Genomic DNA, 24077 nt, shown 5'->3' on the forward strand with positions numbered 1-24077 from the left:
TGTTGGATGGGCTGGGCAGAGGCCTTGCCCCTGCAACTATTCGCAGACAAGTGGCGGCTCTGTCCACCCTCCTCACCTGCATGGACTCGGTCCCCTTAGCTCACCATCCCAGGATTCACGCCTTTATCAAGGGCGCCTGTAGCACCAGACCCCCCCGTGGTTCACAGGTACCCATCTTGGGAATTGCCGTGAGTACTTCACGCTCTCATACGGTCACCCTTTGAACCATTGATGACCGTTTCCTTACGACACCTGTCACTAAAGGTGGCGTTCGTGATTGCCATTACATCGGCCAGACGAATTTCTGAGCTGTCTGCACTGTCGGTCAGGAATGACCTCTGCATTTTCCACAATGATAGGGTGGTTCTTAGGCTAGATCCCTCCTTTATCCCGAAGGTGAATTCTCTTTTTCACAGCACACAAGAAGTTATTCTCCCAAACTTCTGTCCAAACCCAACACATGACTGGGAGTGGCAGTGGCATACATTGGATGTCCGCAGGGCATTGCGGCGTTACATAAAACGCAAGGAGTCTTTCCGCAAGTCAGAGGCACTCTTTGTGTCCTTCCGACCAGATACTTTGGGGCGGAAAGTTTCCGCCGGCACCATTGGAAGGTGGATCCGAAATTGTATCGCGGAAGCATACCAGGTATCGTCTCTGCTGCCCCCAAGTCATCTCATTGCCCATTCCACTCGAAGTGCTGCAACCTCGGTGTCCATCGAGGACATTTGTAGGGCCGCGACGTGGTCCTCGCCTTCCCCGCTTGTACACCACTACAAGATTGACCAGTTTGCTTCGGCAGACACCTCCTTTGGTAGGAGGGTCCTCCAGCAAGTGGTCTCAGAGATCAATCCTCCGGCCTTATCTGTCTCACACCCATCGGGACAGTGAGGCTTTGGTATATCCCATTGGTGGATTCTCCATCTTCTGTACTAGAGAAGGGGCATTGGTCTTATCTGAACGCCTTTTCTCAGTACGGAGATGGAGAATCCACACCCACCCTAAGGTCAGTTAGGCCGTTATTAGGGAACTGAGAGCCAACATCTCATCAACCTTCAGCCACTTCACCCTCATTAAGAATGGATCTTCTAGCAAGAGGGGGCGTGTCAAGTTTTGGCTACTTGGTCTCAAGAGCAGGCAGACAGAGAAAACCCATTGGTGGATTCTCCATCTCCGTACTGAGAAAAGGCGTTCAGGTAAGACCAATGCCTCTTTACATTCTTTTAGAGAGTCACTGAGGCCACTTGGAGGTTTATCTGTCTCCTCAAGGTCACCGAGTGATGCAAATGGGTGTGGAGCCTTCTTGGAACTGCTGAAAGGACTGTGTTGTAGACTGTTGTATCCCCCCCCCTCTGTTGAGAGAGGGCTGTTCAATTTTGACATAGATTGCCTCTTGGACCCCTCTTTCAAACCAGTAGTTCTCTCTGTCCAAAATGTGGATTTCGCTATCTTCAAAAGATAGGCTTTGTCTTTTAAGTGCAGATGGATTGCTGAATTTAGTCTTGATGGATTTGTTTTCCTATGTTGTGCCATGTGTTTGTGAAGTGGTTGTTTTGTTTCCCCAATGTACAGATCTGCACATGGCTCACTGCATTGTACTGCATATACCACATTGCTCAGTTTGTGTCTGGGTGTTTTATCCCTGGGGTGGGCAAGTTTCTTCCTTAGTGTATTCTTGGGTTTAAAATGTGCATGTTTGTTGCGTTGGTTGAAAATTCTGCTGTGCTTTTCAGATATTCCTGCAACGTATGGAATAACAACATTGCTTGTTTATTGTTCTCTTGTTTGTCTGTTATGGAGGAGTTCCTGCTAGGCCTTTTTGGGGATTTGATGAAGGCGCAGTTGGGATATAGCCACGTGTTCTGAGAACTTCCTTGATGTATTTTAGCACTTTTTCTTTCCCATCTTTGTTGGTATTGGTGTAGGGTTCTGATAACTCCCATTTTGTGTTCCAGTGGGTGGTGGGAATCAAAATGTAAATATTGATCTCTATGTGGGGGCTTTCTGTAAACTTCAAAGTTAAGGCTTCTGTCTTCCTTAATGTGTATTGCACAGTTCAGGAAGGCTAGACTATTTTCCTTAACATCTTCCCATGTGAATTTGATATATCTATCCACAGAGTTGATCCAAGTATCATCCATATACCTATACCAGTAGTGAAAGAGTTTAGAATTTGATTTTTACCTCTTTTATGTAGAGATTGGCCACTATGGGGGACACAGGTGAACCCATGGCATGGCGCAGTCATGTTTTTATCTGTAGTAACTTTCATTGTATTTAAAATAGGTAGAGGTCAGGTAGAGGTCCAGCATGGCACATATGTGGTCTGGGTTGAGGTTGATTATGTCACCTAAGGTTTAGCTGTTGTTGTTTTTTACTAGTATGACAGCTTCAGTTGTTAAAGTGCAGGTGAAGAAGGAAGTCACATCATAGGAAACTATGGTCTCATTCGGATCCAGTTTTAGTTTCCAAACCTTGCTGATGAAGTCCTGTGAATTGTTGATAGGTGGTATTGCCGACTTGTTGTTAGTTGCAAAGTCCTGTCTGACCCATTGCAACCCCATGGACAATGTTCCTCCAGGCCTTCCTGTCCTCTACCATCTTCTGGAGTACATTTAAGCTCACACCTACTGTTTCAGTGACTGCATCCACCACCTCATTCTCTCTTGTCCTATTCTTCTATTGCCCTCAGTCTTTCCCAGCATTAGGCTCTTCTCCAGTGAGTCCTTCTCATTAGATGGCCAAAGTACTTGAGTTTCAACTTCAGGATCTAGCCTTCTAAAGAGCAGTCAGGGTCCATCTCCTCTAGGACTGACCGGTTTGATCGCCTTGCAGTCCAAGGGACTTGCAGGAGTCTTCTCCAGCACCATAATTCAGAGGCCTCAATTCTTTTGCACTCAGCCTTTCTTATGGTCCAACTTTCACAGCCATACGTTGCAACTGGGAAAACCATGGCCTCGACTATATGTACTTTTGTTGGCAGGGTGATGTCTCTGCTTTTTAGTGTGCTATCTAGATTTGCCATAGCTTTCCTCCCCAGGAGCAAGCATCTTTTAATTTCTTGGCTGCAGTCCCCATCTGAGGTGATCTTGGAGCCCAGGAAGATAAAATCTGACACTCCCTCCATTGCTTATCCATCTATTTGGCAGGAATTGAAGGGCCAGATGCCATGATCTTGGTTTTCTTAATGTTGAGTTTCAAGCCAACTTTTGCACTCTCCTTCTTCACCCGCATCAAGAGGTCCTTTTAGTTCCTCTTCACTTTCTGCCATTAGAGTGTATCATCTGCATATCTTAGGTTGTTGATATTTCTCCCGGCAATCTTAATTCCAACTTTTGATTCATCTAGCCCTACTTTTCTCATGATGTACTCTGCATATAAGTTAAATAGGTAGGGTGATAGAATATAGCCTTGCCGGACTCCTTTCCCAATTTTGAACCAATCAGTGGTTCCGTGTCCAGTTTTCACTGTTGCTTCTTGACCCACATATAGGTTTCTCAAGAGACAAATAAGATGGTCTGGTACTCCCATCTCTTTAAGAACTTGCCACAATTTGTTGTGATCCATACAATCAAAGGCTTTAGCATAGTCAATGAAGCAGAAGTAGATGTTTTTCTGGAATTCCCTAGCTTTCTCCATGATCCAGCGTATGTTGGCAATTTGATCTCTAGTTCCTTTGCCTCTTCGAAATCCTGCCTATACTATTGGAAGTTCTTGATCCACATACTGCTGGAGTCTAGCTTGTAGGATTTTAAGCATAACTTTACTTGCATGTGAAATGAATGCAGTGGTGCAATAGTTTTGAACATTCTTTGGCATTGCCTTTTCCAATCCTGTGGCCACTGTTGAGTTTTTCAAATTTGCTGGCAAATTGCGTGTAGCACTTTTACTGCCTCATCTTTTAAGATTTTGAATAGCTCAGCTGGAATACTGTCACCTCCACTAGCTTTGTTGTTGCTCAGCTTTCCTAAGGCCCATTTCACTTCACATTCTAGGATGTCTGACTTGAGGTCAGTGATCACCCCATCGTGGTTATCAGGGACGCTAAGCTCGTTCTTGTATAGTTCTGTGTAATTTTGCCATCTCTTCTTAATCTCTTCTGCCTCTGTTAGGTCCCTGCCATTTTGGTCCTTTATCATGCCCATCTTTCCCTTCATATCTCCAATTTTCTTGAAGATATCTATGGTTCTCCCTATTCTATTGTTTTCTTCTATTTCTTTGCACTGTTCATTTAAGAGGGCATTCTTATCTCTTCTAGCTATTCTCTGAAATTCTGTATTCAATTGGGTGTATCTTTCTCTTTCTCCCTTGCCTTTTGCTTCCCTTCTTTCCTCAGCTTTTGCAAAGCTTTCTCAGACAGCCATTTTGCTTTCTTGCCTTTCTTTTTCTTTGGGATGGTTTTAGTTGTTACCTCTTGTACAATGTCGCAAACCTCCATCCATAATTCATTAGGCACTCTGTCTATCAGATCTAATTCCTTAAATCTATTTGTCACCAGGGATATGATTTAGTTCATACCTAAGTGGCGTAGTGTTTTTCCCTACTTTCTTCAATTTAAGCCTAAAGTTTGCAACGAGAAGCTCGTGATCTGAGCCACAGTCAGCTCCTGGTCTTGTTTTTACTGACTATATAGCACTTCTCCATCTTTGGCTGCAGAGCACATGGACAATCTGATTTCTGTGTTGTCCATCTGGTGATATCCATGTGTAGAGCCATCTCTTGGGTTGTTGGAAAAGAGTGTTTGCTATGACCATTGTATGACAAAATTCTATCAGCCTGTGCCCTACTTCATTTTGTACTCCAAGGCCAAACTTGCCTGTTATTCCAGTTACCTTTTGGCTTCCTACTTTAGCATTCCAATCCCCCATGATGATAAGGACATCATTTTTTGGTGTTGATTCTATAAGGTGCGGTAGGGCTTCATAGAACTGGTCAATTTCATCCTCTTTAGCACCAGTGGTTGGGGCATAGACTTGGACTACTGTGATGTTGAATGGTTTGCCTACTAGAGGAGCTAATAAGTTTGTTAGGTGTTTTGCAGTATTGTAGGTAACAGAGTTGATGCTGCTGACAATTGGTCTGAGTAGAGTTTCCTCTTTGTGAATTTTGGGAGTCCATATATGCATGGAGTGGCTTCCCCAGGGTCAAGGCAGTAGTATTGTGGTTTTTCAATGACATTGTTCTTCAGTAGTTGTTGAAGGAAAACAGTGACCTTCAGATGATCGCCTTCAAGCCCTGATTTCCCAGGCGATTGACCTGGCTCTCGCAGCCAGGTCCTACCACGTGCCCAGGGCCGAGTCAGTGGCATCCTTTCCCCCATCCTACCCTCTCCTGGCGGGAGCTCCCGAGTACCATGGGCCTCCCTCACCATCCCAATCCTCTTATAGCAGGGCATCTTCTGCGGCGTACGACCAACCAGATATATCATCGTTGGAGGAGGAGGACCTCACCCCAGACCCTCCAACATTTGGAGGTCTCTTTAACCCGGCCCGTTTCTTGCCAGCACTACTGCCAACATAGGCCCTGATTGGCTCCCTCAGTCGTACCCTTCGCCTAGCTCAGATCTGAACCTGGTCTTCTTTGAGCCCGTTATGACTCAACACCATGTCCCTTGCCCTTCTCTCTTCTTGAACGGGGTCCAGAAGCAATGGGTCTCACCTGGCACCTTCCCTCCTCTGGGAGGAATGGACAGGAAACTGTTCAGCATAGCACCAGATTTGGCTGATGCGCTGGAGGTGCCAATGGTAGATGAACCCTTGGTCCCTCTCTTCTCCTTGACTACAGTGTTGGGGGATATGGCCGAGATTCTGAAGGCTGAGGACAGGAGGTGGAAATTAACCTTCTGCAGGACTCATCAGGTGGCGGCATGGGCGATAAGGGAGGCTACTTGCGCATCCTTCTTTGCTAGGACCTCTCTCCTCTGGCTCCGCCAACTACAGGCCAGGTTCCCTCAGGAGGTGGTACGCGCTCAACAAGACCTGAGCAAGCTAATTGCTTCATCGGAATACGTCTCCAATGCAACACTGCATGTGGCCAGGTTCTCCTCCAGGACCATGGCCTCCAATGTCACAGCACGACAAATGCTATGGCTCAAACATTGGCAAGCTGATGCCAAATCCAAGTGGCGTATGACCAAGGCCTCTTATCAGGATGGTCAGCTGTTTGGAGAAGCCCTAGCACCTTATTTGACTGAGAATAAGGATAAGCGGAAGGTGCTGACCCCCTCAGCCGGCGTGCTGACAGGCGTGCCAACCCGTTCGCCCGCAGACAGTTCTTTCGGTCAGGAGCAGGTTCAGACCCCACTCAACCTTTCCGCCCCTTCACGGCCAGACAGGACTGCCCATCTGATAGATCGGGCTTCAGACCCAGACAGCAGTCCCAGGGTAAGTGGCTCTTTCAGGGTGGGGGGTCACCCTTTCAAAAGGTCCAAATGACTCTCGGGCTGCCCCTCCCATAGGTGGCAGACTGGCCCTCTTTCTCCACCAGTGGGAAGCCACCACCACACACTCCTGGGTTCTCCAAACCATCCAATATGGTCTGTCTCTAGAATTCATGTCCAGGCCATCAGGGCGCTTCATTTCTTGCTCCCAATCAAAGAATCCTGTAAAAAAGGGCCTCATGCAAGAGGCCATTCGTCATCTTTTGGACATAAATACCATAGAACCACCATAGAACCGGTGCCGGCTGGTCAAAGGGACAGGGGATTCTATTCCATCCTCTTTGTGGTTCCCAAGGCCTCGGGAGGATGGAGGGTGATTCTGGATCTCAAAGGTCTGAATTCCCACATTGCATACCGGAGTTTCAAGATGCAGATGCTCCAGTCCATCTTGGGAAGTGTGAGAAACGGAGACTTTCTGACATTCATAGACCTCACAGAAGCTTATTTCCACATCCCCATCCTCCCCGACACCGGCAGTTCCTCAGGTTCTGTTAAATGGGCCATCACTACCAATACAGGGCCCTGCCGTTCGGCCTGTCATCAGCTCCGAGGGTGTTTACCAAAATCCTGGCGGTGCTCGCCGCACACCTGAGACTGGTGCTGGTACTTATCCAATGCTACCTGGATGACATTCTCATCTAGTCGTCGTCCTTCCCGGCCACCCAGTTGGACCTAATGTTGGTGATCACGATCCTCTAGGACCACAGGTTTTTGGTAAACTTCCAAAAAAGCCAGACAATTCCCTCGACCCGACTCCTACACCTGGGTGCCATAATAGACACAGTCGGTTGCCAGGTCTACTTGTCCCAGGAATGTCGGGACAGTATCCGGAACCTGGTCCTCAAAGTATGGAGGGAGCATGTGGTTTCTCTGGCCGTTCTTTCCCAGCTGTTGGGAAAGATGATATTGTGCATAGCAATTGTATCTTGGGCCAGACTGCATTCCCGGAACCTCCAGTGGTTCCTGCTCCCTTTCCAAAGGTTGGGCACCAGTTCCTCCAACCAAAGGGTAAGGGTCCCTCCCCAGACCTTACGGTCTCTCAGGTGGTGGTCATTACCAGCAGTAGCCAGAGGGTCCTTCTTCAAGGAACCCGTTCAGCTCACCCTTATGACAGACGCCAGTCTGTTCGGTTGGGGAGCGCACCTTCGATCGCAGTTGGCTCAAGGGCAGTGGTCCCGGTCAGACCTGAGGCACAACATCAATTGGTTGGAGCTCAGAGCCATACATCTGGCTCTCCGCCACTTCCGCAACAAAGTTGCGAGGCAACAGGTGCTGGTCCTTACGGACAACGTGGCGGCAAAGGCCCATGTGAACCGGCAGGGGGGTACCTGTTCCAGGACCCTCATGGTCGAGGCCCAGCTATTGGGCTTCTGGGCAGAGACCAACCTCGCCTCCATCAGGGCTAACCACATCTCGGGGGAGGCAAACTGACAGGTGGACTTCTTGAGCAGGTTGACAATAGACCACTCAGAATGGTGCCTGCACCCGGACATCTTCAGGGAGATATCCGCTAGGTTCGGCCTACCGGTCATAGACCTGTTCGCCTTTTCGGTGAACTCCCAACTCCTGAGGTTCTTCTCCCGATTCCCGTCCCCAGGGGCGGAGAGAGCGCTCTTTGAGGTCCATGGCCGGAGGGTCTGCTTTATGCGTTTCCTCCTCTCCCTCTGATTCCGGTAGTCATCTGCAAGCTCCTGCATGGGAGGGTAGAGATGCTCCTCATGGCTCCATATTGGCCATGGAGGCCGTGGTTTGCCGACCTTGTGAACCTCTCTGGGTCTCCGTGGAGGATTCCTCCGGGCCGTATTCCTCTCAGCCAGGGGTTCCTGCATCATCCAGACCCCCAGTGGCTTCAGTTGACCGCCTGGCACTTGAGCGCCGGATCCTGACTGAGGAATCCTGTTCGTCAGGTGTCATCTCTATGATTCAGGCTTCCCGGAGGCCTGCGACAAACTGTATCTACGATTCCACATGGAAGAATTTCTGTCATTGGTGCGAAAGACACCATTTGACTATCTTGGACTTGACTGATCCAAGGATCTTGGACTACTTGCTGGGGGGTCTTGATAGGGGCTTGGCGCCTAATACCATACACAGACAGGTGGTGGCTCTCTCCACCATACTTACCTGTGACAACTCGGTGCTGTTAGGTCAACATTCTTTGATACGCTCCTTTATCAAGGGTGCCACCAACACCAAGCCCCCTGTGGTCCATAGGTATCCCTCTTGGGAGTTGCCGCGGGTCCTACAGGCCCTCACCAGGTCACCCTTTGAGCCTCTCAGAACCTGTGACATACAGTCCCTGTCCCTCAAGGTTGCCTTCCTGGTGGCAATTACATCTGCCAGGCGGATTTCTGAGTTGGCAGCACTTTCCATCAGGGATGACCTATGCATTTTTCACCGGGACCAGGTGGCCCTTCGCTTGGACCCTACTCAGGAAATCGTACTTCTGGATTTCTGCCCTAATCCATCTCATGACCTGGAACGGTGATGGCATTTTCTGGACGTCTGCAGGGCTCTCCGCTGCTATATCAAGCAGACGGTGGCCTTCCGCAAGTCTGAAGCCCTCTTTGTTTCTTTTCACCATTCCTCTATGGGAAGGAGGGTGTCTGCCTCTACGATAGGCAGATGGATCAGGGCTTGCATTGCAGGGGCGTACCAATCGCATTCCCTACCACTTTCATGTCGTGTCTCCGTGCACTCAACGCGCAGCGCGGCTACCTCCATGGCATGGGCCACTCAGGTGTCTATCAAGGAAGCATTACAAACTGGACAGGTTTGCCTCTGTGGACGCCTTTGGTCGGTGGGTCCTCCAGCAGGTGGTATCTAGGGACGAGACACCGGACCTGACTGCTTCCTTCCCATGGGGCCAGTGAGGCTTTGGTATGTCCCATTGGAGACATTTATGGAGCAATCTATGTAAAAATATTTAGCTCATTTTGAAAGAACTTTAAAGGCATTTTCTTTTTTCTTGGTGGATTCTCCATCTCCTGTGCTGGAGAAGGGGCGTTGTCTTACCTGAATGCCTTTTCTCAGCACGGAGATGGAGAATCCACTCCTGCCCGTTTGGGTCTGCCAGGTCCAGTGTTAGGGTTCTGGGAGCTAACACGTCAGACTATAGTCAGTAGCTTTCACCCTCGTCAAGACTGGGTGTGTCCTAGTCCAGGATGGGCATGGCAAGTTTGACTGACTTGATCTAATGGGCAGGAAGACAGAGCAAACCCACTGGTGGATTCTCCATCTCCATGCTGAGAAAAGGCATTCAGGTAAGACAATGCCCCTTATCAGCTGGTAAGATGATGAAGATGTTTGGGTCTCTTCCTAGGGATGTCACTGCTTAGTACAGTATAATATTTTCTTTAGATAGTTAGATATGTTAGGCACAGCATTTTCTAGAGAACTAATGGTTATAGTTACCATTAATTAAACTAAAATTTAACTTTTTTATGGAGCAATCTATGTAAAAATATTTGGCTCATTTTGAAAGAACTTTAAAGGCATTTTCTTTTTATTTCATAGCTAAAAGTATTAGTTACCTTTAAATTATCATGTGGCAGCAATGGGCATCCTCAAATCCTACAGATACTTTGAAGTAGAACATTTCAAGTTTTTACTAAAATGGCTGGTGCCAAAAAAAAACTATTTAAGGGTCACTAGGCTAGTTAGCGACTCTCTGCTTTGGATTCAGTAATAGGATATCACATACTAATGTGTTCATACTTTGAGTATTTTCTAGGTGCCAACGGTCTCATATAATGTAATGACCAGCAGGAAACTTTTTGGAAACAGTGCTCAGATTGAGAATTTTCTTGAAATCCTGCCTTTACATTTATATAATTAACCTATAAACCCAAATGTACTATTTTTCCTGACTTTTAAATATTCTTAGCCACATCAACACTAAAAGTGTTTGTTAAAGATGTAAGAGGAATTAAAGTCATCCTTTCCTTATCAGTGAGGATTGATATCAGGATTAATCTGGGTGAAAATGACTCCAGGTCTGACTGATGAATGTGTTGATAGTTTTGTTTCCCTTTCTTCATAATACTTTTATTTTAAAAGGTTAGTTCTAAAGCTGTTTCCTTCCACATTATGGTTCATAAAGAATAATTGTTACAACCCTGTTAAGAGTAGGTCTCTTAACTTGTCTCCTCATCGGCTAGTTTTCCCTCCACCGGTAGACCCTTATGCGGGTCGAAAGTCGCCCTGGAGGGTGTGACTTCTGTCGAGGCTTTGCTCGGCTGCGAAGGAGTGGTGGCTCCTCCAGCTGTCCGAGCTATCTCTGAGGGCCGACGGAGAAGATCGGCCAGTAAAATGGCCGATCACCCTGCCGCTTCAAACCATCAGTCAAGGAACATCTACGCTGAACCCACGTGGTGAATCCGGGTGAGACTTTTCCTTGCTACTCTCTCTACTCTATTCTCCAGCACTGGAGATGGATAATCCACCAATGGGTTGAGACTGTATTCCTGCCCAATCAGATCAGTCAGCCAAAGTTGCCATGCCCGTCCTGGACCACGAGATTCCCAGTCTTGACTGATCTCGCCCAGCGACCAGACGTACAACTTTGGCTCCTAGGCAGGTACAGTTTCATTCCCATTGGTGGATTATTTTGTTTCTAGCAGTTAAGATCCTAGCAGAGATTAGTTGGTATCAATTAATTTGTTAACCTATTCTACTCTATATAGATTACAAAACTCTAAATTTAAACTCTAAAGTTAAACTCTGAGAGTCAGATTCCCAGGGGAGAGCTCAAGTTCCCTAGGAAGTTCCCAAGCTCAGTCCCTTGCCTTCCCTTCCCCTCCTCCTCCCCCCACTCAAACCTCAGCCCCGGGGCATTCGCTGGTCAGCGAACCGTCTGAGGCAGACGGATCAATTGTTAGTGGAGCTTGAAAGAAAGGAGATTCTTGCTACAGCTCCACGCTAGTTAAACCGGTTTTTCTGGCAACAGAGTGCATGCGGGGGGGGGAGGTAAACAACGGAGACTGCTTGGAGTGGCGCGGATCAGCTGGTAGAGTGAATCTGTACTTTCACTCACCAGAGGATTCCTGAAGTATTTGAATCAGCCGCCATTAGCAGAGCAGTCCGGTGCATGCGTGGCTCCTTTGTCCCAGACCCACGTGGCTTGGCCAAGTAGAGGAAGCTCTTGCACATGCGTGCCTGCTTATAACGCATGCGCAATAGCTTCCTGAGGGCAGCGGCCATATTAGACACAATAAGGACACAGGAGCAAGGCATATATAGGCAGACAGCCTCTATCACCTCTCTTTCAAGGACCTGGTGCCTCCACGCCTATAGTTAAGTACCAGATTAATTTTCAAATTGGATTAAATTCTACTATGTCTCTGGCTCCATCCAGATCTCGGGCCTTTCCGTTGGGGGGCCTGTAAGTATCTGGCTTGTCAATTCCTGGGTTCCAGGCATCCCTGGTCGTGTGCCTGTCCTTACCCACGGCAATCTAAGCCGGATTCCAGGCATCCCCATTACTGTGCCTGTTCTTATCCGTGCACAGCCATTAATTTGAAATCTATCACAGAGGCTGTACCTGGGTTCCAGGCGTCCCCTGTAGTGCGCCTGTGCTTATCCAGGAGTATACTCTCTTACCACCGGGGTTCCCCTATCGTGACCCTGCGCTAGTGGAGAATGGAGGAAGCTATCATTCCCTCTACTGGAGCCCTGTCTTCAACTTCAGGAGCACCCGGTTCAGAGGGCTCTGAAGTTTCAACAGCCTCCAAGATCAAGGCTGCCAAAAAGTCATCCAGGAAGGCGGATAAACAGACAATCAGAAGGCACCAAGCCCTGGAAAAAGAATTCATCAGGGCCCAGAAAAGAGCCAGAATGGGGGGCTAGTTCCCGAACTACCACTGGGGGTCTCATCATCCCCACTGGGTGTTTGGTCAACTGGAGAATCATCTCAGTCTCCAGCGCGAGGTGGGACAGGTGAGTTCTCATCCCTATCCCGATTTCCCTCGCCACGTAGATCACACGGACCCCCTGAGGCCACATTTACGCTGGCAGCAGCAGGGACGCAAATAATTCCGACCCCAGCTTCTCTAACGGAGGACCGGCTAGCGGCCTTAATAGCGCAAGCTGTAGACCGCGCATTTGAGACCAGGGCCCAGACCATCAAGCTGACAATTCACAAGCATAAATCTGGGCACCAGGAGGAAGCAGAGGACCAACAGGGACCCTCTTCCCCCTCAGATTCATCACTCTCCGATGACTCTTACCTTGACCAACCAGGCATGTCACAGGAGATCCAAATATCTGAAGAGGAAGACAGCTCACCTGAGGTGCCTTCCTTTAATGGCCTCTTTAACCATTCTCTATTTTGTCACCATACTGCGTAAGGCAGAATCCACAGCTCATCTTGGTCAGGGGACCCCAGCAGAACCCATCCCACTCGATGCGGAGGCCGATCCCAGGTTCGCCGAAAAGGTAACCACTCAACACCGCATACCTTGCCCGACTCTGTTTCTAAACGCAATCCAGAAACAGTGGTCATCACCCGCCTCTCTCCCTCTTCCAAGCAATACGGACAAGAGGCTATTTAATATAGCCAAGGATCTGGAGGGAGCATTGGAAGTACCAATTGTGGACGAGCCCATAGGGCCCCTGATATCGGACACGGCCATATCAGGGGATTTTTCAGAAGCCCTTAAGACAGAAGACTGAAAGGTGAGCCCACCTACCGGAGAACACACCAGGCAATAGCATGGGCTACTAGAGCAGCTACCTCTGCCTCCTTCTTCACCAGAGCTACACTTTATTGGCTCCGAGAATTACAAGGCTGAGTACCTGTGGAAGACATCCGCACCCAACAGGAACTCAGCAAGATGGTAGCAGCCACAGAGTATGCATCGGACGCAACACTCCAAGCGGCCAGATTCTCAGCCAGAGCAATAGCGTCAAACATTACGGGCAGATGCCTTCTCTGGTTAAAACATTGGCAAGCTGATGCCAAATCCAAATAGAAATTGGCTTCGGCCCCATATCAAGGAACCAAATTGTTTGGAGACGTGCTAACGTCTTACCTAACAGAGAAAAAGGACAAGTGCAAGGTCCTTAAACACATTCTCAAAAAACAGGACAGACGACCTGGTTTCTTCGGAAGGAAACAGTCCTTTTGTATGGAAACCACGTTCAACTATTTCCATCCATCACAATCCTTTCAGTCTATGCAGGATAGACAGGAAAGACAAACTGAGAGACAAAACACAAGACCTAGACAGCAGGCTTAAGGAAGGCGGCCCTTTCGGGGGAACAACCGCCCCTTTCACCACGCCAGATGACTCCCTCTCAGTCCTTCCCATAGGGGGCAGACTCGCCCAGTTTGCCCACCAATGGGAGGAAACTACCACGGACGTATGGGTCAGGGACACCGTACGTCATGGACTCTCCCTAGAATTCCTCTCCAAACCCCTGATCCGCTTCCGCCCCTGTCCCGGAAACCCAGCAAAGAGAAAACTCATGAATGAGGCCGTTCAACACCTACTAAGTATACGTGCCATAGAACCGGTGCCTTCGGACCAGAGAGGTCAGGGATTCTACTCCATACTCTGTGTGGTTCCAAAACCATCAGGGGGGTGGAGAGCCATTCTGGATCTAAAGAGACTAAATTTTCACCTAACATACCGCAAATTCAAAATGCAGACACTGCGCTCCATTCTAGGAAGCGTAAGGAAAAGGGATTTCCTGACGTCTATCGACCTCACGGAGGCATACTTACATATCCCCATCTCTCTGGCCCACCGCCGGTTTCTACGGTTCGCCTACAGAGCGCTCCCATTCGGCCTGTCATCAGCTCCCAGGGTGTTCACCAAGATACTGGCGGTTCTGGCAGCTCACCTAAGGACCATACTGGTCAGAGTCCAGTCTGACGCTATACTAATCCAGTCACCGTCCGCCCGTCACGCTCAGGCAGATCTAAAATTAGTAGTAAAATTGCTGCAGGATCACGGCTTCTCAGTGAACTTCCTCAAGAGCCACCTGATCCCAACAACGAGAATACTGCATCTTGGAGCCGTCATAGACACAGTGGAGTGCAAGGTGTATAACAACATAAGGGAGACAGTAAAACAGGTAAACCGCAGTCAGTCAGTAACACTAGTCTGCCTTTCCCAACTGTTAGGGAAGCTGATCTCGACCATAGCAATCGTCCCATGGACAAGACTACATTCAAGGGAGTTGCAGTGGTTCATGCTTCCGTTTCAGAGACAGAAACTCAGGGCATCCCGAAGAAGAGTAGGACTACCACTAAGAGTATGACACTCTCCCAAGTGGTGGCTATCACTGGCCCTGCTCAGAGGCTCACACTTCAGGGAGCCAGACAGAATAGTACTCACAACCGACGCAAGCCTGTTTAGCTGGAGAGCTCACCTGGGGACCAAGTGGACACAGGGCCGCTGGTCCACAGCAGACCTCCGACACAACATAAACTGGCTCGAACTCCGAGCCATTCACCTAGTGCTAAAACATTTCCACGACATGCTGACACGTCACCACGTATTAGTTCTAACGGACAACGTGACAGCCAAGGCTCACATAAATTGCCAAGGGGGCATCCACTCTCGCTCCTTATCGTCTGAGGCACTCCTACTGGGGACTTGGGTGGAACAAAACCTGGCCCCAATAAGGGCCGACCACATATCAGGGAAATCAAACACCCAGGCAGATCTGTTGAGCAGGACAATAGTAGATCACTCGGAGTGGCAACTCCACCTGAGGATTTTCAGGGAGATCTGCCACCGCTTCGGTCGCCCTCAGGTAGACCTATTTGCTTCACCATCCAATGCCCAGCTGATTTGCTTCTTCTCCCGATTTCCTTCCAGGGGAGCAGAACAGACAGATGCGTTACGGAGCCCATGGCCAAGGGAGCTCCTATATGCATTTCCCCCCCTACCTCTTCCCCCGCAAACTCCTCCAGGAACGAGCCGAGGTAATCCTTGTGGCCCCATATTGGCCAAGGAGGCCTTCGTTCGCAGACCTGAGAAGTCTCTCTCTAGCGGATCCATGGCGGATTCCTCCAGAGAAGATCTCTCTCAGTCAGGGGGCGATCTCTCACCCGGAGCCACAATGGCTACAACTAGCCGTCTGGCACTTGAGCGGTCAATCCTAACTAGGGGACTTTGCTCACAAGGAGTAATCAGGGTTATACAGGCTTCCAAGATATCCATCCACGAACCGTATTTACGAGGCCATGTGGAAAGGTTTCCAATCATGTTGCTCTGAACGGAGCCTGTCCCTCAGGGAGCTAACAATTCCCAACATTCTGGAATTCCTATTAGGCAGCCTAGAGAGAGGACTAGCGCCAAACACACTGCGTAGACAGGTCGCCGCCCTCTCAACAATACTTTCGGGCAACCCTGGGGAACCCTTGGGCCAGCATCCCCTACTCTGCTCCTTCCTCAAAGGGGCTGCAAACATTAGGCCACCAACTGTACACAGGTACCCCTCGTGGGAGCTACCACGTGTTCTACAAGCTCTCACCAGGCCACCGTTCGAACCAGTAAAAACATGCGACATTCACTACCTAACCCATAAGGTAGCATTCTTGGTAGCAATTACGTCGGCTCGTCGTATATCCGAGTTAGCCTCACTCTCAACAAGGAAAGACCTGTGATGTTTTCACAGGGACGGGAGTCTTGTGACTAGACCCTTCCTTCATCCCAAAGGTCAATTTCCTTTTCCACAGGTCACAGGAAATAGTCCTTCCGGACTTTTGTCCAAATCCAACGACAATGGCATGCCCTAGAACGACAATGGCACACATTAGACGTCCGCAGGGCACTAAGGTACTACATTTCGTGGACAGCGGAATTCCGCCATTCAGAGGCGCTCTTCATATCCTTCCACCCCTCCTCTGGGGGCCAGAAGGTCTCTTCCTCCACCATTGGCAGGTTGATCAGGGCATGCATCGCCGGGGCATACCAGGCAGAGGCCTTGCCGGTCCCCAGACATGTCACGGCTCACTCCACAAGGAGTGCTGCCACCTCGGCAGCATGGGCCACACAGGCTTCCATTGAGGAGGTTTGCAAGGCAGCCACTTGGGCATCGCCATCTCCATTTATTCGCCATTACAAAATTGACAAATACTCCTCTGCAGAGGCCTCCTTCGGTAGGAGGGTTCTTCAGCAGGTGCTAAACCAAAGTTCCATACAGAACCAGTCTATTCCCCAACCCGAGGGACAATAGGCTTTGGTATGTCCCATTGGTGAATTATCCATCTCCAGTGCTGGAGAAGGGGCGTTGTCTTACCTGAACGCCTTTTCTCAGCCCGGAGATGGATAATCCACACCCACCCTTGCAGACCATAATAGCTAGGGACAAAATAGTTGAGCCAAAACGTCTTGGTGTCAGTCAGTGGCTTCGCTCGTGTCAAGACTGGGAATCTCGTGGTCCAGGACGGGCGTGGCAACTTTGGCTGACTGATCTGATTGGGCAGGAATACAGTCTCAACCCATTGGTGGATTATCCGTGCTGAGAAAAGGCGTTCAGGTAAGACAACGACCCTTTTGTTTTTTGTGCCTGTAAGAGCCTTGTTGGAATTATTTCCCTGGCTTGAAAAAGCAGCTTCTACATGTTTGGGAAGAAAGGCGTTGTATAAAAATATAACAAAATTTTAAATACTATATTTTATTTCCATATTTTTGGGGGGTACAGAATTTTTTTTCTCTTTCTAAGAACTGTATTATTATCTTATGCTGGAAGATTATTTCTTTTTTCACATTATACTTTAAAAGAGAGAAAAAAGGAAATGGTGTCTGGAAAAGATCTTTTTTTAATCTACTGAGGACATCTAGTGGCGAAAACTTAATACTGCAACTTCTGGTTACTCTTTGAAGATGGAATAGATCTGACCTTCAAATTATTTTTGAAGAGAAAAGATAAGCCGTGCAGCTGTGGGAATTGTGGGGGTGGACACTGCCTAACTTTTATTAAATATAGCCTCCACAAAAAAAAGAGACCCTTTTTAATTACTATCAAAATGGAGAAACCTCAGTTACAATTAAACTGTAAACTTATATTGGAAAAGATTTATGAGGCTACTGCAGAAATATGTGCTACAATGAAAGAGTTTACTACAGAATTAAGACCCAGAGATCTCACTTCAAACATTCAAACTGATGTCCAGACTACATCTGACTACAAAGCAACGATGCTTTAAGGATGAGAGAAATAGATGCCTAATGCAGAGAATGGGATTCCTATCCTTTCAAAGGCCACTGCAAGCAACAAAAATAGATCTACTGGTTGAAAGGGAAGCTTGGTTATGGAAACCTGTCTGGCACAGAAAAAAAGCCAGAATCAGACTGAAAAGAGAAATTTAAAATTGTGTAATGGATTAAAAGGCAATCTTGGATTTATGGACTGTTTTAAGGATTAAGACAGAGTTAGAAGTAAGAATACATACATACATACATACATACATACATACATACATACATACATACATGTAGGTCTTTGGTTGTTCGGGTTTTCTCCCGCGTAAAATTGGAAGTGTCTTGGTGACGTTTCGACGAAGTCCCATTCGTCATCTTCAGGCTGGTGTTTTCAACTTCGTGTTTTCTGAGGTTTTCGCTGGTGTTTGTATGTAGGTCTTTGGTTGTTCGGGTTTTCTCCCGCGTAAAATTGGAAGTGTCTTGGCGACGTTTCGACGAAGTCCCATTCGTCATCTTCAGGCTGGTGTTTTCAGCTTCGTGTTTTCAGCTGAGAGAGATTATTAGAATAGATATTTTAAATAGATTAAGAATGTACCTTTTGGAATAATAGATTTATTTTGATGAAAAATATTATGTATTGGAATTGAAAAAAATGTTGATTTTTTATATTTGGATGGTTTCAATAATTAACTGAGTGTTTTAAATTAGTAAGATGACCTTTTTGTATGGTAACATAGATGTGATAAGGCATGATAATCAATTGAATGAAATTTGAATTTTGTTTAATGAATTGAAATGATTTAAGGTTTAACATTTTGTTATCTTAAAGAGATTGATCGATTGTGGGATTATATATGTATAGGGTAGATTAATATTTTATTTTAATTAGGATATGTATTGTGTAGTGGAAGACGAAATAAATGAGATTGGTGATAAAATGAGGGATGTGAGAAATTAAGAATTAGAATATATCTGGAAGGGATACCTGAATTGATAACTTGTTGATTTAAAGTTAAATTTGATTATGGTAATTGTAAACTGATAAAGTTTTAAAAGAGGTTTAGCAGTAATAGAAATTTAAATTAGAAATGGAATATTTTAGACGTATTATGCTATTTGAGGGAAATAGAGAGGGGACAGTGAATGTATTGAGTTGAGTTGTTTATATATGTTTTCACTTTTGAATGTTTGATTACCCAAACACCACGGAGTGTCCTGAGTACTTTTTGTTAAGAATTAAAAAACCAATAAAATTGCAAGGGATATAACTGATCAGTATTCCTTGCTCCTTGCCACTTAAATATTTGGAAAATATGGACTTTTTCACATTTCATGCATTAATTAAATGAATATGGACATCTTGCTATGGAAAGTTCTTGTTCAACCTTCAAGGTCAGTGAAGACCTTGAACAAATCAGTGACTGAATTTGTATAACTTCTGACTTGATCATGAGACATCCAGTTCAGTTTTCCAATATAGGTAATCCTCAAATTGCGACCATTTGTTTAATGATGGTTCAAAGTTACGGCCTTGGAAAAATAAATTTATGATCTATACTCGCATTTACAACCCTCACACCTCCCTGCAATCATATGATTGCACTAGCTTGCATCTGAGACCAATTGCAGTGTCTATAATAATCATGTGATTTCTGGCAAAATATATCATTGCGGAAACAGGATTCACTTAATGACCATGTAATTTGCTTAACAACAATGTGATTTATATAATGACTACGGTGACTTGCTTAGTAACCACCATAAAAGTAATCATAAAATGAGGTTCGACTTGAGTTACAATCGCAATGATTGTGATGGGAATTTTGGGTCCATTTGTAATTTTAAGTCAGGGACTAATTGTAGTTGCAGTTTGTTGTTGTATCAAAACTATTTATAATAGTATTTTGTAAGAAAAAGACAAATTGAGAATCATTGTCTTGGCTTGTTCAGATATAATATATTTAAAATTAACTATGTTTTCCAATTAGGACAAGATAAGAAACTATACAGGTAGTCTCGACTTACAACTACAATTGAGCCCAAAATTTATGTTGCTAAACAAGACATTTGTAAAGTGAGTTTTGATCCATTTTATGATCTTGTCATAGTTGCTACATGAATCACTACAGTTTTTAAGTTAGTAACACAGTTGGCTTCCCCATTGACTTTGTTTATCAGATCACCGAAGGTGGTCACATGACCCTGGAATACTGCAACTGTCGTAAATATGAACTAGTTGCCAAGCATTTGAATTTTGTTCACGTGACCATGGGGATGTTGCAATGGTCGTGAGTGTGAAAAATGGTCATCAGTGCCATTGTAACTTCAAATGGTCACTAAACTAATGGTTGTAAGCCAAGGACTTACAAAATAAAGTAAATATTCCAGTATCTTCAAGTTGAGCAAAAAGTGAAGAAATGGAGCAGGTTATGGAAGCAATGATAAAATTATATCTAATTGTTAGTTTGATTCAGATCATTATCTATTTAGCATTACGCCTTGTGTAGCTTGGTTGTAAAGTACATATCTTTGAAATCCTAGTAGACTGGATAGAATACAATTTTTTAAGTTTAAATTAAATGTTGGTATAGTTTTGGACATTAGTTTTCTTTTTTAAAATAAAAATATGACTTAGTTGCCATAATATGTGAATTTTGAACATCTCCCTGTTTTTTCATTTAACATGTTGGAACTCTTTTTTTTTTCTAATTAGAACTCACACAAATTGAAGACCCAAGAGAGCAATGGAGAAGAGAACAGGAGCGCATGTTAAAGGAATATTTAATTGTCGCTCAGGAAGCACTTAATGCCAAGATGGAAATTTATCAAATTAAGCAGCAGCGATTTGAGCTAGCACAAGAAGAGTATCAACAGTTGAATAAAATGTGTGAGGATGACAGTCGCTCTTATGCAAGTAGTAAGTTTGCATTTCCTCTTCAAATAATACAAATTTGAAGTTAAGATTTTATATAGTTTAGCTAAGTTAAAAATCCCAATCCTCCAAAAATGGTTCTTGGATAACTTAAGGGTTTTGCATCATTGAAGACTATTATTACATTTGATACTATGTGCAATTTATTTATTTATTTATATTTAATTGCAGTTATTTTTAATAATCTTTCCCTTAAAAATCTTAGGATGTTAACTCTTTTTTTATTGAAAAGTTTTATACAGTATACAATTTCCCAAAACCCATCCACCCCTAACCCTCCCCCCACTTCCCAGAGCTGAGTTGTTGTTGTTGTTAATTGCGAAGTCGTGTCCGACCCATCGCGACCCCATGGACAATGTTCCTCCAGGTCTTCCTGTCCTCTACCATCTTCTGAAGTCCATTTAAGTTCACACCTACTGCTTCAGTGACTCCATCCAGCCATTTCATTCTCTGTCGTTCCCTTCTTCTATTGCCCTCAATCTTTCCCAGCATTAGGCCCTTCTCCAGTGAGTCCTTCCTTCTCATTAGGTGGCCAAAGTATTTGAGTTTCAACTTCAGGATCAGGCCTTCTAAAGAGCAGTCGGGGTTGATCTCTTCTAGGACTGACCGGTTTGAATGCCTTGCAGTCCAAGGGACTCGCAGGAGTCTTCTCTAGCACCATAGTTCAAAGGCCTCAATTCTTTGGCGCTCAGCCTTTCTTATGGTCCAACTTTCACAGCCATACACTGCAACTGAGAAAACCATGGACTATACGCACTTTTGTTGGCAGGGTGATGTTTCTGCTTTTTAGTATGCTGAGTAGAGGGTTTTTAGTAGAGCTGAGTACAGGGTTACAAATTAATAATCAAATTCTAATTAAAATTACCCAACTATATAAGTAACCAAATCCATAAAATATTTTACTCCCATTTAAGATAAATATAAACAAATTAAAACAAAAAGAATAATATAAACAAGTCAATATTAATTAAACCATAGTAATACCAAATCTGAAATGAGTTATTATACTATCAATACTAATCTAAAATTTACTCATAAGATAGATGAAACTTTTTAATCCCATATTTATTCTGAATATAATCTATCCATCTTCTCCAAACCGAAATATATCTTTCTTGTGTATGATCCTTCAAATAGGCAGAATTTTTTGCCATTTCTGCTAAATATGACACCTTAAACGTCCATTCTTCTATCTATAGTAGGCAAGGACTCTTTCTTCCAATATTGCCCTACCAATAGCCTTGCTGCTGTTATTAAGTTCAACATCAAATTAGTTTCTTTAACATCAAAATCTACAATAATACTCAACAAAAATAATTGAGGGGTAAACTTTATCTTTCTTTTAAAAATCTTTTGAATGTTCCACCAAATTTTAATCCAAAAAGCTTTTATATTTCTATAAGTCCACCAAATATGAAAATAGGTTGCATCCAAGCTACCACATCTCCAACATTTGGGCTGTAAATCAGAATACATACAAGACAGCTTTCTGGGATCCAAATGCCACCTGTAAAACATTTTATAAAAAATTTATCTTAAATTTTGTGTAAATTTTACATTTCTAACCCAAATTATCTCCCATGTATCCAATGGGATCGGTTCCTGAATATTTTGAGCTCACTTTACCATACAATCTTTAATTAGATCCATTTCAGAATCCAATTCTATTAAAACATTATAAATTCTCTTTATAAATTCTCTTTGATCTTTAATCTGTTTTACCAAATTCTCATCCCCTAAAGTAATACCAACCTTTTGATCTAAATTCCACCTAACCACTAATTGATTATACTGAAACCAAGACTGTATATTTTCTTGCTTTAGCTCAACTAAAGATTTTAATTGCCAATCACTCCCTACCAATCAAAATAATTCCTTATAAGAGATCCTATCCAAATTCACACCCCTAGATACCCCTTCTATCGCATGTCCAGGAATCCCCCAAATTGGTATTTTATAATTTAACCTATAATAGTACTTTTCCCAGACATGCAATAAGGCACTTCTTAAGATATGGGATTTGAAAGCCTGATCTACTTTTTTATTATAAATCAAATATGCGTACCATCCATATAATAAGTCCCATCCCTCAAGAGATAGTACATTTTTATTTGTTAAGTTAACCCAGTCACTAATCACTGTTAGGGCCGCCGCATCATAATATAATTTCAAGTTAGGCGCCTTAAGCCCTCCTCTTTCCCGAGCATCTTGTAAAATCTTAAACTTTACTCTTGGTTTTTTTTCCTTGCCCAGAAGGATGTTAACTCTTATCTGAAGATACTTACAGAATAAAGTACAAATCTAAATGCAAAGGTTGGGATGCTATTTCACAATATTTTTGTTTAATGGAAAGCTAGTATAAGATATACTATTGGTAACATTGGTTTACAAATATTAATTTTATTACTAACAAAGGGACTGTCACTCATCTTTATACACTGTAGTAACTGAGAACCATGCTTTATTTATATAATACTTTTTCTCCACAAACTTATGGTAGCTAGCCTGATAGCTAGCATGGGGAAATCAACCATTGAGCTTGCATGGTTGAAGATAATCTGATCTTTTTGGCTTCCTATAGTGGCTGCTACAGTGGCTGATATACATTGTTTTGTTCTGAGTGTGACTCTTATTTTTCCCTGAAAAACGAGCACAGTGAACAAAGTGGGAATGACTGTAGTTTCTTTTAGAGATGCTTCAGAATCCTGATTTCTTTTGCTTATTTTAAGTGAAATAATAAAGAAACAAATAGACATTTGTTTGAGCAAGTCTCCTTGATTACACTGATATTAAATTTTTTGCAGCTTACTTGAACATTTTTTTTATGAACCCCCTAACAGGCCAACAAGAATAACTGATAAATATAATAACATTCTGATATTCACTTTCTGGAATTCAGAATGTGATATTTTCAAAATGAATTGAAAATTTAACTTACTGAAGTTAACTTAACTTCAGTAAGTTAAACTACTGAAATATTTTGAAAAGTTGGTAATTTGTATTCTCCAGCATAGGAGATGGAGAATCCACGAATGGGTTAACTCTGTCTTCCTGCCCATTAGACTAAGTCAGTCAAACTTGTCACGCCCCTCCTCGACCAGGACACTCCCAGTCTCGACTTAGTCTGCAGCCCAGACGGACGTGACAGTTTTGGCTCCCAGCTTAGCAGCAGGTTGTGTTAGATTTATCCCACTCTTGGATCCTTCTTCCTTGATCTCCACGGTCATCTTAACAGCACTGGAATCAGTGCTGCCCCAGATTGACTGGCTGAAGGCTTGAGGGATTTTCACAGAGCTCCAGTGACAAGAGTGGAGGCTTCCGCTCTTTTACACTCGAGCCGATCGTTCCGTTCACATCACGTCAGCGCTGCGATCAGTGCTACAGCCCTGGGTTTTTTTCTAAGAGATCAGAACTCACTTCCACTCTCCTGAGTCGTTACAGAGGCCTTCGCTGGCCTTTTCTTCGTGGTTGGACTGTCGTGGCCACCATCTTGGCTGCCGCGTAGCGAGCCGCTGCTGCCGCCACCAATCAGCCTTCTCCAGCGGGC

The 24077-nt window shown here is 44.8% G+C and overlaps 1 protein-coding gene across 2 annotated transcripts in view; it reads left to right on the plus strand.

Moving 5' to 3' along the window:
• WWC3 (WWC family member 3) overlaps positions 1-24077 on the plus strand; it is a 234274-nt gene that overhangs the window by 55373 nt on the left and 154824 nt on the right. For both annotated transcript variants that reach the window (XM_039318738.1, XM_039318663.1), the window contains exon 3: positions 20312-20515. In XM_039318738.1, the coding sequence (XP_039174672.1) occupies positions 20312-20515 (204 nt within the window). The remainder of the gene's footprint in view (positions 1-20311; positions 20516-24077) is intronic.

The sequence above is a fragment of the Crotalus tigris genome, unplaced genomic scaffold (genome assembly GCF_016545835.1).
Source record: "Crotalus tigris isolate CLP2741 ecotype Arizona unplaced genomic scaffold, ASM1654583v1 scf7180000017543.2237141, whole genome shotgun sequence".
Taxonomy (NCBI): domain Eukaryota; kingdom Metazoa; phylum Chordata; class Lepidosauria; order Squamata; family Viperidae; genus Crotalus; species Crotalus tigris.